General features: G+C 38.8%; 1 protein-coding gene across 1 annotated transcript; it reads left to right on the top strand.

Annotated features, from left to right (window-relative positions):
• Positions 1 to 471: 471 nt before the first annotated feature.
• RIOK2 (RIO kinase 2) lies at positions 472 to 11,653 on the top strand. Its single transcript, XM_083883018.1, has 10 exons — positions 472 to 634; positions 1,151 to 1,289; positions 1,972 to 2,088; positions 2,864 to 3,039; positions 4,554 to 4,642; positions 5,774 to 5,965; positions 6,343 to 6,435; positions 7,793 to 8,320; positions 9,206 to 9,302; positions 10,951 to 11,653. Exons 1-10 carry the CDS (start codon positions 569 to 571, stop codon positions 11,110 to 11,112), a joined length of 1,659 nt encoding a protein of 552 aa, XP_083739144.1. The 5' UTR covers positions 472 to 568; the 3' UTR covers positions 11,113 to 11,653.
• Positions 11,654 to 17,236: the final 5,583 nt, after the last annotated feature.

Genomic DNA, 17,236 nt, shown 5'->3' with positions numbered 1-17,236 from the left:
TTATAAATAGCATCATGTTTGAATACTTATGATCAATAACAATATGCAAAAGCTAATACATAAATGCGAAAGCCAATATTGTATCGCCATTTTTAAGAATTAGCTTGCCAAAAAGTCTGGATTTGGGTTTAAATGGGTTGGCAACACCGGTTTATCCTTCGGAGAAGAGAGCTCGTTCCCATCCAGGCCCCGGTGTTCCCTCACAAGCCCCATGTCCCGCAGAGTCACGTGACCAGCGGGAAGGCCTCCTCCGGGGAACGGTCCTGGCAGCTGCCCCGGCACAGCAAACACCTCCCCTGCGGCAGGAAGGGGTGGAACGGGGTCACGCCGAGCCCCGAGCACAGTTTCGCTGCGTTTCTGTGCCGGTTCTCGGCTCGGTGACGGGCAGAGCGCAGCGGGACCCGGCGGAGCGCGGTTCATACACAGCTGCCAGGACCTGCCCAGGGCGCTGCTGCGCATGTGCGGCCTGCGCTCTGGCTCGTCCTCCGCCTCCTGCGCCTGGGCCTTGCGCTGATCTTCCTGCTCCTTTTCCTCTTGTTCCCGTTCCCGCTCCCCTGCCACCGCGGCCATGGGGAAGCTGAACGTGGTGATGCTGCGGTACCTGTCCCGGGAGCACTTCAGAGTGCTGACCGCGGTGAGCGGGCCGGGCCGGGCCGGGGGCGGGAGGGACCCGCCGTGGTGCTGCTGCCCCCCCGGGGCTCCGTGCAGGCCTGCTCGGGGGAGGGCCCGTGTTTCCTTTGGCCACCCGGCTGGGGGGAGTCGGGAAGGGCAGGGAGTTCTCTGGGGGTGCCAGGGAGAGTCCCTGGGGGTGCCAGGGAGGTCGCAGACCCGTCAGGGTGAGGCAGCATCCTCAGCGTCCCTGCTCTCTCTGCTGCCCTTGACTGGGACCGAAATATAATGGGCCACTCATGTCACGGCTGGCACTGAAGGTTCCCAGGGTGGTTTGTACATAACTGCCTGTACAGCTCTAGAGCTGCCAAGGAGCAGTGAAGCAAATGGAGAGGTTTGTTAAGTCTTTAAACCTGGAAAGTTAAGTCTTAAAATCTATAATCTTTAAAAATTGTCTGTTCTTTGTATTACTCTTGAGCGGGATCCGATATTTCATTGTTGAACACAGGACTGACAAATCTGGTTTTAATTACTCTTTTAGGTGGAAATGGGCATGAAGAACCATGAAATAGTTCCTGCTAGCTTAATTGCTTCCATTGCCAGCCTTAAACACGGTGGCTGTAATAAGATTTTGAGAGAGTTGGCGAAGCACAAACTTCTGGCTTATGAACGAACTAAAAGTGAGTTTCAGTTTTGTGTTGTTTTGTGTCTCCCTTTCTTATCCTGTCCCCAGTGCCTCACAGTGGTACCTGCCCAACAGATTGGGGTGTGCCCAGAGTGTTTACTTTGCTTTCTCTTGGACTCAGCCTAGGATTGTGGGTTTGTGCAGCACCAGATGCTGTGTCTGCTTGTAGTTTTAGAAGTGACAGACAGAAAAAAGATAAACGGTTAACTCTCTTTTTTTATCTCAGAATAAGGTAAAAAGAATCATCACTTGAAGCCATGTTTAAGTGCATGTAGGAATCAACCCAAATGAGTGATATCCTCACAGTTCTGGAACAGATTGCACAATCCTTGGACATTTCACTGCCCCAGGAACAGCTGCTAAAGCAGTGTTTATTATCTGCTGCATGACAAAGTTGTGCAGGCCTTTCCCCCTTCCCTTCAGCCTTTTAGTTGGAGCTGGCCGTGCAAACACAGGGGAGATGTCAATGGGAAAAACCTCTCCCTTTTCTGTCCCAGTTCTTCAGAGGATTGAGGGTTGTTCCAATCCAATTTAAACATCTTCAGCATTCAGTCAAATTGGGCTGGTAAGAGCCAAGGGGTGAAATATTATTTGTTAAGAAATGAGACTAAACTGAGATTTATTTTAAGTGTGATATATGCATAGTAAGGAGTGAAATGTATTTTATTTTTACCCAGCTGTCCAGGGTTATCGGTTAACTAATGCAGGATATGATTATCTGGCTCTGAAAACTCTCTCTTCCCGACAAGTCATCAGTTCTGTGGGAAACCAGATGGGTGTTGGAAAAGAATCAGGTAAACTAAAATAACATTTTAAATATTTTTTTAAAATCAAACACATCTGTAATATTGCAAGTATTTTGCTAGAAACTAAGGTAGTTCTCCTGTGGATAGGCAGATCAGTTAATCTGTCAAATACCAAGATGTATTTAAATATAGCATGTTCAAGTTCTCTGTGAGGCTTCTGGCTACATTTGAGTATGTTTTCACAGCAGTGTAATTGCGTTTTGCCCGTTCTGTCTGTTTCTTTGTTATTTAGAAAGGAACATTGCAGGCAGGTGCTGCTCGTGTTGTGCTTTGTGAACAGTTTCAAACCATTTAACAAAAAGATGATTTCAGCTTTTTCATCCCACTTAAAAATAAGGTAGTAAAGTAAAATGGGCTCAAAACTATCAGAACAGTACCTTGGTTCCCCTGATGTTCATGTTGTTTGACAGTGAATGTGACTTTTGTAATTGGAGAAGAGGATTAAATTAGGAGTCTGGTCCCTTGAGTTGTCTGTCTATTCATCAGGAAGGAGAAGCTCTTCCAGGGTGTAGTTAAGAGCACCAGAACACTGAAAGATACTTCAGATCCTATCATCATTTTTTCCATTGGAGTGCCATGGACTCTTTAACAGTAATTTCATCATGTTCAAACTTCTGACACACACTGTGTAATTAGCTGCTTTTGCTAAAACTCGTAGGTCAGAAAGGGCGAGGAGTGAGATAACAAACTTTCTCTGCACCTTTTCAGCTGGCTTGTTAGACATCATTAATTTCTTAGATCCGTGCTGTTACATATTTTCTAGATATTTATATTGTTGCCAATGAAGAGGAGCAACAGTTTGCACTGAAATTGCACCGGCTGGGGAGAACCTCCTTCCGAAACCTGAAAAACAAACGTGACTACCACAAGCACAGGCACAAAATGTCCTGGCTGTACTTGTCCCGGATAGCAGCAATGAAGGAGTTTGCCTACATGAAGGTAGGTGGCCGCTTACACAGTGCCAGCAAAGGTGGGACAGGCTGGAAAATGCCTCTCAGGCTGTCTTTTGTTTGTGTTTTGTTTGTAGTATTGGTAGGATCTATGCTTCATTTTTTCTCTGTCCTGATGGACTTAAAGGATACATTTCAGAAAGTTTCAATGAAACATGCTTTGTACGCTTTCCAGTGCCAAAGTTAAGCTTTGCCATTGAAATCTCATGGAACAGATTCAGGTGTCATGGGAGAATTTCAAATTGATGATGTTATTTATGGATAGATAATCTATATATCACCAGTTCTGCAGTTTTTCCTTCAAAAGTTATTGCAGAAACTAGGAAGCAGCTGTCATTTCTTAAAATTAATCTATTTTTTATTCTACCAAGCTTTCACATGTTGCTGTGCTATTGAGGGAAATGTATCAGATAAAAACTGGTGTTTTGATCTAAAAAGGCACACTTAGTTCTGCACTGTGAGAAAAGATTTCATTCCCAAGCATACTCTACTACCCTTGAATTCTGTGGGTTTTTCACCTGCTTTAAAAAACACAGATATTGTATAGTAATGAAAGATGATAGCTGAAAACTAATTATTAATAAAAACCTAGTTTTCTTTTCTCCTTTTGTGCTATTCAGTAGTAATACATACATGAAACATGATTTTCTTGTTGTTGTAAGAAAGAGCCATGATGGATTGTCTCAGTGGCCTCCACAGAGAAAGTACTAACACCATAATTTAGAACTTCTGTATTGGTCCAGGTGATCCAGCTGGTAAAGCCTTATGTGGTCAGAATTTGTAGGAATATAATTGTGGGGGTCAGTTTCCCTGAGCAGAAGGTTGGGGGAGTTTTAATTGAGTGCTGAAAAGCAGTAATACTTAAGTAACAAAAACTGTATTTATGTTGTTTTAACTTATGACTCTTAGAAAAGACTTGTAACAGCAAAGTGAGTAAAAAGATAATGAACCTATAGAAGAGTTGAGTGGATCCAGTGAATCTGTGCTAGAAAAGGAAAACAGGAAAGCTTCAAAATATTATGATCTACCTTTGGTTAATCTTAAGTACGGTATAATGCTGATTATTACTGTTTAAGAATGAACTTCTTGCGTTTACAGCAACTGAGCTTAGACTAATCAGGCAGGAATGTATTGGCAGCAGCTTAGTGTGGAGTTCTTTTCTAGTGCCAAACATCCCATTTCCAGTTACCTGCTACTGATTCCACAGGCTGATGTGCCAGATAAGGTTCTGTCATTTCTCTGGTCTCTTGTGCTTTTCTTCCAGATGCAGGTTAATTAAACTGCAGGCAGTGTGTTCAGTGTCTAAACATCAGCATTTTATTGTTTTGGCAGTGAAAGTTCCAATGGCTGTGAGGCTGTTTTACTTCTTGAGCATGTGATTTGGGCAATATATGCTGCTATCACAGTGATACATACTGCTTATCTTAGGTGTGGGTTTGTCAATATATGTAATGTTTCTTTAACTATTTATTTTTAATTTTTCAATATGTTGTCTCTTTCCAGGCTTTGCATGACAGAGAATTTCCTGTTCCAAAGCCCATAGACTACAACAGGCATGCGGTTGTTATGGAACTTGTTGATGGGTATCCTTTGTAAGTAGTGAAACTTGAATTCTCTGTCTTACAGAGACCTTTACAGCCTGAGGAAAAGTAATGGGGTTAGGGTTTTTCCTTGTTTTCTACACAGAAATTGCATCTTTCGTATGTTACTTTGTATATAGAGTATTAATACCCCTCATATTCTGAGCTTCAGTTTGTGATCCTTGCTCTGTTAATTCAGGTGAGTTTGTAACTCACTTCTGCATTGTCTATATATGTAGACTACCATGCACAATGTGGTTTGCATCTTTGAGAAAGATAACTTTGTTTGAGTTTTCCAACCTCTAAAAAGATTAAATATTATTCAGGTTTGTAGGTGAAGGGTTTGGTTTTGCATGCAAAAGACCTGTTTCTTTCATACAATAACCAAGTCTAATCCAGAGACTTTTAAGTGTCTAGTAAGAGAATAAGCCAGTCCATTCTCTTGTACAGGATTCAAGATCTTAAGTTTAAGCAAAAGAAAGGTAGTTTAAGGTTTAATCAAAATCAAAGTAAAACAGGTGAAGAATAATGTAGCAAGGATTTAATTGTATTCTGTCTTTCTACTCTCATTTGTCAAATAATTCCACATCCAGTGTGTAAACAGAACACTTCAAGTTCCTTGTGGCAGTCTGCAATGGAAGTTTACTTTTTCTTCTTTTCCTAACAATCTAGAAAATCTGATTTTGTGAAAGAAAATGCATGGGGCCATTTGAATTTCATTTTAAGAAGATTTAGTTCTTACTGACTTGATAAGATTAGCTAAAACAGAAGAAACATAGAAGTTTGCCAGTCCATTATTTACATAATGCAGTATGACAGCAGTGTTCAATGGGAGACAATCAGTGTGAGTTTAGATGAGGTTTAGCCTGGCTTTAAGAGGAGGTATTTTCTTCTCTTGAGGACAGAGAAGGTTCACTGGCTCTCTCCATTCCTGGAAGTTTTCTGTCCCAACTAGACAGAGACCTGACCACTCTGGTCTGGTCTCAGATTTGACTCAGCTTTCAGGAGGGTGCTGGACCAGAGATCTGAGGACCCTTTTAATTTGAATTACTCTGGCATTCTGTCAGATGTATTTTAATATACTTTATCTGTATTTTTCAATTAAGGGTTTCAAGGTTCAGAATATTTTATTTTGCTTTTCAGGTGCCAGGTGCACCAAATGGAAGATCCTGCTGCTGTCTACAGTGAATTAATGGACCTGATTGTAAAACTTGCCAATCACGGTCTGATCCATGGGGATTTCAATGAGTTTAATCTCATCTTGGATAATAATGACCATGCCACTTTGATTGATTTCCCTCAGATGATGTCAACATCACATGCAAATGCTGAATGGTAGGTTTAGATCTAAAGGTGTTTTCCAGGTGAATCTGACAAATGCTGATGACAGCAAACAGTCAATCATGACTCGTTTCCATAAGACTTTTCCTGAATCTTTTTCTGCCATTGTTGTGATGCAGGACAAGTGATGTTCCAAACAAAGAATGAAATGTCTCTGCAGAATAAATATGTGATTAATTGCTTCTCAGAGATAATAATACTGTTTGGTTATGAAATGTTCAGAAATTAACTGTATCCAGTTTCTCTCCCTAGCCTTTTGGCTTGGGATCACTAATAGAAATAATTTTCAAATAAAACCATGTAGGGTAAATGCTTCTCATTGCAATAGACTTCACTGATACTTTGTTTGTACAATTCTGTATTTTTTACAGGTATTTTAACAGAGATGTTAACTGTATTAAGGAGTTCTTCAAAAAACGCTTCAACTATGAGAGTGAGCTCTTCCCAACCTTCAATGACATCAGGTAGAAATGACCAGATGAATTTGAGGGCTACTTATGGCACTAGTGTTGGTTTTCTGAGAAAAGTAGATTCCTGTGGGAGTTGCCTGTGGAATAAATGAAAAAAAATAGGTCCAACGTTGTAGTCAAGATGGCCATGAACTCAAAGTACTTAAATAAAAACTTCAAAGGGCTTCAGGCATCAGCACCTTATTATTTCAAAGTCTCCTATACCTTTTCTCTGCAGCCTCTCAAGGGTAGCTCCATACAGCTCTGGCTCTTTCTCTCCTTCCTCTTTCTTCCTTCTGCAGTTCCAGCTTGCTGCTCCCTGTCCCTAGCATGGCCACCTAACTCTATCTGTCCCTCGTACAGTGGCTTCCCTTATCTGTCCCTTACATGACCTCCTGTCCTTTCCTCCTCACAGGATGGCCAGCAAACCCCAACTGACTCTCTACCAACTAATTCACTTTTTTATCACACCTATAGCTGTAAGGGCAAGGCTGTTCCCACTCTTTGGTAATTAACACAGCTGCAATATATTGGAGGCAGGATTGCCTTTAGCACTATCTCTGTCTTTCCACAGCCTGACTATGCAATTTTAAGTTATCTTTTTCTCATTTCTATTGTGTTTTCTTCAAAGTTATAAGTGGTTTTCAAGTATGCTTTAAAATCCTTTGCTACCTTCTTTGTCTTCTTGTGACCAAGGAAGAGAGGTCAGCCTGAAAGCTTGATCCAAAATGGTGAATGTCCAGGAAATTTCAACAGTGATGCAGAATCAGCCTGACAGTTCTAATATATTGAGGATCAATTTGGGTTTCCATTCTAAAAATATTTTTAAAATGCTTGTAAATAGGGTGAGTGCCTCCTCAGGCGTTACTATATTTAAACTTTTCTTCCTAAAGTGTTTTACTGCTTCTAAAAAGTAAACTAAGTTTTCACCCGTTTTAAGATCGAAACTATTGGAATGAAAATGGTTCTGTTTCATCCTGACCACTTTTCCTAAGGAGTTCCACTCTTTAATCAGCCTTTGTATGTCACCCCCTTTATTATTTTGTTTGCTTAAGCATACTTTGAGCTTAAACCCAAATGTTATTCCTGCTAAAGTAAAACAATTTCCATTTAAAAAAACTTCATAAATGCAGGTTATGGAGATGGAATCATCTTGTGGAGGAATTTTCTTTTCTTGGATTACATTTTAAGTTAGTATTTCACCTAAAACTCAGCACCATCATGTCTTTTGTGTGTTTCAACAGAGTGTTTCTTTTTTGTTAGTAGTGTGGGTAATTTTAGTCTAGTTCAGTTAGTGTTTTAAACCCGAAAGGTAGTATATTGGTAACTCGGCTTATAAAATTTAGTATATTAAAACATTCCTCTTTCACAGGAGAGAGTGTTCTCTTGATAAAGAGATTGCCGCCAGTGGCTATGCAAAGGAGATGAAGGAAGATGGTGAGCTGCTTTGCCCTACAGGTTCTGATGAGGATGATGATACAGAGGTGTTAGAACTTGCAGAGGACATTGAGAAAGAGCTCAACTTGTTCAACAGAAATGAGGAAAACAGTGAAGACTCCATGTGTGACGTGGGTGATTTCTCTGAAAGCAGAGCCTCTGACAGTGCCGTGAGCAGCAGTGAGGAAGAGGCTGATGCAGCTGAAAATACACAAAGACTGAACATGGCAGAGTTGAGTTCAGCCTTGGAAAAAGCTGAAGGGCCAGCTGTGCCTTGGAAGTCCAGTGAAGATGCAGAGAGTTCTGCAGTAACTTCTTTTAAGGGCAAAAGATTACCTGAAAATGCTGCTGAGCTGGAAGGTCAGGCAGGTCAAGGAGGATGCTCTGAGGATAAAGAGAATGAGGACGAATGCCCTGAGCTGGTCAACTCATCAGCTTTAAACGAGGATTTCGGTCATTACAGGTAAAGACTCACATTTATTGTCTAGGAGTGTGGCCCTTCCCTTGCCCCCAAAAATGTAAATATGTCAAGTAGCTCAAGAAGAACTGCTCTTCAGCTGCCCTTGTATAAACTGAAGACTAAAAATTCAATTTATTTTGAAAATATAGCAGTAAATACCCTTCCTATTGGTGTTATGGTCATCCAGCTCTGTTGAAGTATCTAATGGGAAGACAGATCTTGCACTTCAAAGACCAGCCTATTTTCTGTGGTGGATTTTTTCCCCTTTTTCTTCATTTCAGTTAATATTAGTAATGAAGTACTTCCTGATGTTAAAATATTACTTCTAAATAACATTCATGAGTATGTTTGTAATTCAGATACTGTGTCAAAGACAAGTGTTCTGCTGCTCACTCAGCTAAAGTTAACAAGAACAAGCTCCTTAGAGTGTTTCATTCAAATGTGTTGTACTGTATGTTGTTCTGGCTTTTAATTCCTTTCCTGACATGCTTAGAAATTCTTGCTTGCCTTCAGACTAACCCCTTGTGCGTAAAATTCTGTTTCTTGATGTGCCAGCCCTCCATGTATGTGGATACAGAGATCATACTCCTCCTCATTTGCTTTTACTTTTCAGTTAAATATTGTCAAAACCTTGTGCAGGATCTGAAGTGTTTTACTGCCCTGAGGTTTCTCTTCTTGTGCTTGATATTTACATGGCTGTTGTGCAATAAATTTTTCCATTCACAAAGTGCCTGTCTTGAACAACCAGTGTTAATGTTTAAAACTTCCATGTTCTGTCTCAAGTTTTCAAGTTGTAGCCCCGAAAGTGAAGACTAAAACAGGATGCTCATAAAGGCAAAAGTGTGTTTATCTTGCTAATGGAATAATACATTCATTTGTGTGTTTCAGTAATGAAGAGTGTGTTGTTCCCATTGCTGGGCACAGAACAAGGACAAAGAGCATCACATCAGTCAGAAGCGTTGGGAGCTGTTCAACCATTCCTCCGGTAAATATTATTTTGTTATGCTGTCATTTACTTTATCCTTAGACCACTTTAAACTGCACATAGCTGTTAGCACCTGTTTCTGAAATTGTTGTCTGGCATTAATCATCTTTAAAAACAGTCACCATCTATCTCTCCAGTATGCCTCTCCAGTCCCACAGAAAAATAGGACTGATACTGCTGTAATTATTTACAGGGAGTGATTTCCAGCACTCTCCTTCATATTCTGCTTTTTGGTCTCTTACTGAAACTCCATATCAACACTAACGACTCTCACTTACCCAGTAACTAATTTATATTAATATATGTTAATGCACTAACAGCATCAGTTCATCATTTCTGTTGCTAGCTGCAATTAATATTTTTTATTTTGAACGTGGATACTTGAGTCTGGATTTAATTTTGTCTCTCTCACCTCTCTTCTTAGAGATTTCTTGATATTCTTTTCCAAAAGATTTCTGTGAACTCACCTTCAACTGCGATCTCTTTTGCAATTTGAATTTGACCTTCTGAATTACATAAATCAGGACATTTTCAGCAGAATTTAATGTGCTTTTCTTCAACCCCAGAGTAGGCAGTAGGTGATACATCTACTTAGCATCAGGAATTTCAGAACACATGTAGGTTGTGATGATGGAAAGACTGAGGAATCTTTCCACCAAGTGCTGCAGTTCAGCAATAGAATTTGGTGGATTTACATTAGATTACATGTCATAATGGTATCTGCCTTGCAGAATTCATTCTAGCAGGTTTCCAGCAAGACATGATTCCACCATGATGAAATAGATGAAAATAATTCAATTTCTCTTTTTCTTCCAAGAAAAAATATGCAGGTGTGCACTTGGCATCATTGTGGCAGCTTGAGCTGGGACCATGCCACAGTATACAAAATCATGACTTCATTTTGGTTGTGGGCAGGTATTGCTATCACAATGGAGAGCAGAGCTCAGAATGAGCCACAGGTGCAAATAACAGATGACATTTCATAGGTGACAGTTCATAGAACTACTCCAGTTTGATGGAATGGGAAAACAGGAGGAGGAATTGTAAATCACTTATTCCCCATCTCTCTTAGCCACACTTGTGTTAACAGAGTTGTTGTTCTCCATTAGAATCCGTCATTTTTTTGTAATCTAAACTTCAGGATAACCAGGGTTTAAAAAAAACCAGCCCAAAACAATTAATACTGCTGGACATGGAATGTTCTGCAATATTATCAGTATTTACAATTTTGTGTAAAGGCTGTGTTCTGCACTGAGAGGTGTGGGTCCTTCAGCATCTTAGTAAGGAACACACTTGAAGTTTAATTTTAAAATTAAAAAATACTTAAAATGCTATTTAGTATAACAAAGACTCTCAGAAGACAAAAGCACAGATAACCCCATACCCCTTTAGGTGCTGAGTCCTGAGGGTGTAGCACACACACAGCACTCCATGCAGACCTTGTCCACAGCAGAGAATCTCCTTTTTCAGTCAGCTGAACTGTTTTATGATTTTCTTACAAGGAGACAACCCTGTTCATTTCTACCGTCAAGGTGAACATCATGAATCATGAATGTTTATGTTGGTCCTGAAAAAATTCCTATTGTCATATCATGTCCTACTGTTAAATGATTTAAAGAAGTTTTGATGACAAATTATGTGTTTGTAGGAGCTGGTGAAACAGAAGATAAAGCGTCAACTGACCAAGCAGCAAAAGTCTGCTCTGAAGCATCGGCTACAAAAAGGGGAGGCAAATATTTACACCAAACAACGCCGAGAAAATATGCACAACATTAAGTCAAGCTTGGATGCAGCCAATTTCTGGGGATAATTTTTTAAAGCTCCTGTGGAACATGAGGAATGTATACAGCTGAAAGGATCATAGTAATTTACCAATAATATTTTTATGTAAAGGAGCAATCTCTGCTATGCAAACCAGATATTTTTCTGGGAGTTAATAAACCTCATTCTCACTCCTGTGACTTTGGCTGGGAGGTTGTGTTTCGTGTTTCTAATCAAACCTGTTGACTGTAATTTATAACAGTAGTATTGATTAGGATTATGACAGGAATTTCCAGCAGTGTTTTGTCATAACTAAATTGTGGTGTGTTTCTGGTGCAGAGGCACAAAAGCCTTTTTCTTTTCCTCAGTTGTAGATGCACAGTTATTTGCATAGATGTAAAATGGAAATAGTTTTTGCTAAGTTAGTCAGATGTGACATTATTGTCTTTTAACTTTTCTTTGAAAACTCGGGGACTTGGTCAGATGTAACAAAACTTAGTTTCATTGGCTGAAATAAGCATTTAGTGCAGGATGTGACTTACCTGCTGGAGCTTAGAAACATAAACAGGAGAAATCATTAAAATATTTATTGGCACAAGTACATTTTTGAAGAGCTGTTCTACAAAACAATACTGATGCACAAAAAACCTTACTCATTTTATTCTGAAGGCGTAAGTAGCTTATAGTAGATGTTAATCATAAAATAATGGTAAAATACAACTGACAAAGATCTGTAAAAGTGGTATTCAGCAGTAATTAGAAATCTTTCAGTATTGTGCTTGTGAGAGTGTTCATCCCTCATATATCACTGTCATTTGCACAAAGTGCTACCTCAGCATGATTCCATTAATATTTCTGTTTTAATCATCAGTACTGGCAGAGGTGACCAACAGGAGTTTAGTCTCATTTGTGTATCCATTCTGATTAGTTTTGGAGGTATTTGATTGATGATTTGTTCGGGTTTTTTTTTTTTAATATTCAGTGTCTTCACATGACCTGGATAGTACTCAGTAGGCAGGAAATCCCAAAACATTAAAAAACCCCTAGCATACAACCCTAGAACACAGTGCTAATTCTTACACCAAAGGCCCTTCACAACCACCACAGCATTTATCTTCCTAGTCACCCTAGGCAGACACTGCTACTGTTTTACAAGAAGTAACAGGAAGTGATGTAACCTGGCAGTGTGGAGTGTTAAATGTGGAAAATTCAACTTCTCATTTTCACGGGCACTCACTGGCACTGGATATTGGCAGTGATTCCTCTCTTTTCTTCCTTTCTCAGAAGTTGCATCCTCAGGCTTGTTTGCTCCATAATCCCTCTCAAAGAGGCAGTGTTCTAGTAACCTGTTTTTTGGAGGCTCTAAATGAAAGGAAGGGAGGGTGTGAAGTTTGTAAATGATAGATAGGCATAGATGACTTATCTTTCTATACAATGGAAAGCAAAGTGCTACCAGAATTCTAAAATAGCTTTATTTATTACTGTATGATTTAATTGTAATAGATATTTAGATTAAGTATTATTAGATCAATATTAAATACATTCCTAGTACAGTTATGACAGTTCATGGCCTATTGAAGATAAAAGAAAACCATGATGTTTTTAAGGAAATACCTCCTTCACAGCACTGGTTACAAAAGCCAGTTGCGGACCTTTTTTAGATGGCTCTTTACAGGGAAGATTTTTTTGTCATTTAATCACTCCCTTAAATTATCCGCTAATATCTTATGAAGGAATCTTTCAAGTCTATTTTTCTATGGCAAAGAATAATCTCTGGCTTCAGAGGAGCAATTCCTTTCTAAAGCCATCCACCTCCCTGCTGTCACCATATGCAGCCTGTAGCCTGCATTTTCCTCTCTGCACTGCTCTCCCTCCCAAGGAATCCTGTCATACTGGGGTGAGAGACAGAGGAACCTTTTATCCTCACTGTACCTTCAGTATAAGTGTGTATTTCCTGAGTGTATCATCCCACAGCTCTGACTCTGTGGTACTCTGAATCTGATGTTTTCTTCTTAGGACTGACAGTAAGTGACCTTTTTGTGTGAGGTAAAATTTTGCCTTTCATCTGCTTCAAGTGCCTCCTCTTTGCATCTGAATTATAAAACCTAATTTATTTTTCTAGGCCTGGACAGACCAATTTTGTTTCACCCTTTGTGCCTTGTAACATAAGTGGCAGGAAGCATATAAAATAATAATACTGGTTATTTTTTGACCTTGTTTTAGTTAAACTGATGGATCATATTTTAATGTGACTTTTTAGATATCATACTATCAGAAGTATCATGTACCTAACTTAGACTCAGCAATCTGAAGCCCATAAAGTTTCCTGGCTTCTAAATATTTGTAGGATGCAATATCTACAGTAAGTTGAAAGTTTAAGGTAGGTCTCACAGCTAAACCAAAGACATGTGTAAACAATAAAAGGTAACAATGGAAGAGACACATACTTTCTAGTATAGAAATTGTATCATCATATCAGAAACTGTATCATGTTTTCTGTCTTGAAAAACAGTTGGGTTTTTTAATCCTGTCTGATTGAAAGCAGGGGATCATGATCATAAAATTAGTCCTTAGATGGTACAATTTAGAATTTAATCTTGGATTCACAAAGTGAAGAATTCCTTTCATTATTTGACTGCTGTGAGCACATATGACATGCAAACTTAGGCATGAGTGTGAAAAGATGTTCCCTCTCCATGTTAGAGTTGAGGTGTAGGATGCATCATAAGCAAAGTAAAGCTATCTTTTTATCTCCTTTAAAAAACACAGTGTGAGTGTGGCATTAAGAATAAGTGGAATGCATTGTTCTTTCTATCTAGAGAATAATTTCACTTTATATTAACATATCTTAGTTAATGAAAACTTTTGTAATGTTATTATCTTACAATATAAAGCAATACAAATGTTTTTTAAAACTACAGATCTTCACACTAGTTAAACAGAAATAACTTTCCTCTGTTTCATTTTCTGAAATAGTAACTTTTAAAGGAGTAGTTTTCCTCTGCTGTAATTGTCAGTATTTTTTTTTTTTTAATTAATGGCATTGCACTCCAAAGGTGTAATTTTATCCCTTGATAGTGTTGTGCTTTTGCAATACTCTTCTGGCTGTGTTGCCAGTCCTCTGCATGAAGTTACTCTGCTCATTGTTTAAATCAAACCTATAAGGATAAAAATTGAAATTAACTAACCCAAAGCCATAGTCACTTTGTGATTCATGTTTATTTCTAAAATACAACACAATAACAAGTAATATTTTTTCAGTCCTTTCTGTTAATATTTTGTTGGTACCTTAAAAATACAACTCAGTGATGTCTTTCATTCTGTCTCTTCTCACACTTCACACTTCCTGAATTTAAAAAAAAGACAAATATAGGAAGATGTATAGAATTGGGAGAGAAAGGGGTGGGAGTTGGGTATAAAAGAAGTAAAAGAAACTTAACATGGACACTTGTAGCAAGTCCAGTTTTATTGATATCTCATGAAACAATTTCTATTAATTTCAGGTGGATTAACTAAGGCCTCCCACAGAAAAAAGAAAAAGCTCCTGAATGCATGGATCATGATTTTTGCTTCAATATTTTATTTTTACTGATAAATGCAGGATTTAGCTATAGCTTGGTATGAAAATTTTAGAAAAAAAGCAATACAGCAGTGTCACATGGGGTCAAAAATCTCTGCAACAGTCAGTTAAAGTAAAAAGTCGAGGAGGGAGTCATACTGAACAGACAAATTGGGACTGAGGACTACTAATCTGCAAGGAAACATAAAATCTTAATATTTTTGTGTCAAACAGGTCCTGGTTGAGAAATGTTGGGTGGAGAGTTCAATTCCAACAGAAGGAGAAAAGGGTGGCAGATCTGTGAGTTGTACATAGACAGAAGCTGCACCAATGCTAGAAGGCATGACTGCACAGAGAGAAACTGTGCAAAACAAAATAAAGGGTTTGTGATGGAGCTTGGACAGGGCCAGGTGGAGATGCTACAAAAATATTTGACAAGTGAGGACTATTAGGAATTCAAGAAATAGTTTTTCTTTTGTCATATTCAAAGCCTAAGGACAAGCTAATTCTATACCAGTTTCCACCTGCTTTTAATTCTGTTAAAACAGCCTCACTGCAGTTTTAATCACTAGATCTATTTTGGAACAGCACTGAACTAGAGTGCTACAGCACTGGGATGCAACCTTTGAATCTGCAGGCAGTTTTTACAGGTGGTGGCAATCATCAGCAATGAAAAGAGAAATCACACTGAAATGCTGGGCATGCAGGAACTCAAGCAATTCAACAGGAAAGCAGGTCCTTGCAGAGAGGTATCTTCAAAAAAATTACAGTAAAGCCCAGAGAGGTCGTGCAGACTCCATTCTTGGAGGGTTCCAAGACCAGACAAACACCTAAGTGACCTGGCCTGTCCTTGTAGCTCATCCTGCTCTAATGAGAAGATGGAAACATGTGACCTTCTGAGATCAGTCCCAACCTGCATTTTCCTAAGATTCTTCCCATTGAGTTCCTATTGATAACAGAAAGAGACAGATGATGAGAATTCATCTTTTACTGTGAGCTACATATGCTTATATACCATTCTAGGAAGGCTAGTAATTTTTTACTACAATGATTGGGTTAAACATCACACAAACAAACTTACACATTTTGAACATCTCTTGCTTGCGGAAGTTGATTAAATCTTCTTTTCCTGTGGGCAGTCTTGATCCAATCTTCTTGATCCAAGCTCTGTTTGTTCTTGCCAAGACATTTTGGTTATCAAACTGGCTATGCTAATTAAATTTGTAGTGCTCTATGTCCTATGTACCCCAATAAGTTTCAATTTCCATATTTCCCTTCCCCTAACTCTTCTCCAAGGCAGAAACTGACATTACTGATATTATGCATAATCATGTCCCAGCCCAACATATAATTCCCCAAGGAATTAATTTCACAATTCAGTTTAAATTATGCATGTGGTGTGATACATCTTGAGAAAAGACTTGGAACTATTATTAGAGAACATTATAAGTGCTTACAACAAAAAATACAAATACACTGTGTACTCCAGAAAAACCCAGTGGTTGGTTTGTTTCAGTTTTTTACCCTTTTCCTTGCTGAAACAGAAATGAAAAGTCAGTAAAATTATGATAGAGGACCAGGACATACAGAATGAGAGCATGGATACAAGGAAATGTGCTCATAAGACTAAGAACTTACAGAGGAAGCCAAGACAGAGGAATGGATGAGAAGCAGGACACAATCTTCCAACTGTGAGAGAAAAAGATGAATACTAACAAAGGCATGCCTAGAACACTTAATGCAATAAAAAGGAGAAAGGATTCTAAGAGCACTGCAGAACTACACAAAATGTATTAAAAATTTAACTTACAGAATTGAAATTTCTTTTTGAGGAGCCAGCACTCTGGCTTCAGGAGAGATTTCATTCCCTTCTCCATCCCCAGATTCAACTGCTGTCTAGAAGGGCTCAAAGACAAGGGATCCACAGAAAAGGGGAGCTTGCTGTTACATCCCATTTGTTTGCTTCTTTATATGCTTCCAATTTTAATGACAGCACAAAACAGCTTTGAAAAAATGAGCACAATGTCCGTTAAATTAACACTCTAAATACAATTATTTACATTTGTGTAACCTGGAAATAACACAAATTTTCTTAAATGACAAAATTTTTTTTATTCAGTTCTATTAGGAAAAGGTCACCTCTGAACACTTACTGTTTATCAGTGAGTTTCTCTCACATCTAAGACTGACAGAAAATCCACTTTCATATTCATTTTGCCCTGCTAATAATAAAAAAATATTTGGTATTTTAGAAAAATCAACATCCTTGTGGCAGATTGGTAAAGAGAATAATCTTGTTAAATAACTTCTAAGTTTATTATGGAGGAAGATGGATCAGTTAAGGGATCTAACAAGGCTGACTGCTGGCTAAAGCTCCTGAGCATTTCCTCAATCATCTGCACTAAGTTTGGGTGAATGGACTGAGGAAAAAGGCACAGACAACATTTTATCATCAGCATCCACACACTGGTAAAATACATAAAAATTTGAAGGCAGAGTAGGTCCTGTAATTGCACTGTAATGAACAACACACACATTTTCTACAGTGACACACTGCTCCAGACCAATCCATGACCATGCATATTCCCATAAACACCTCTGATGATCATAACTC

This window comes from Zosterops lateralis (assembly GCF_965231275.1).
Source record: "Zosterops lateralis genome assembly, chromosome: Z".
In the NCBI taxonomy this organism is placed as follows: Eukaryota; Metazoa; Chordata; class Aves; order Passeriformes; family Zosteropidae; genus Zosterops; species Zosterops lateralis.
This window is presented reverse-complemented; position numbering and strand designations above follow the sequence as displayed.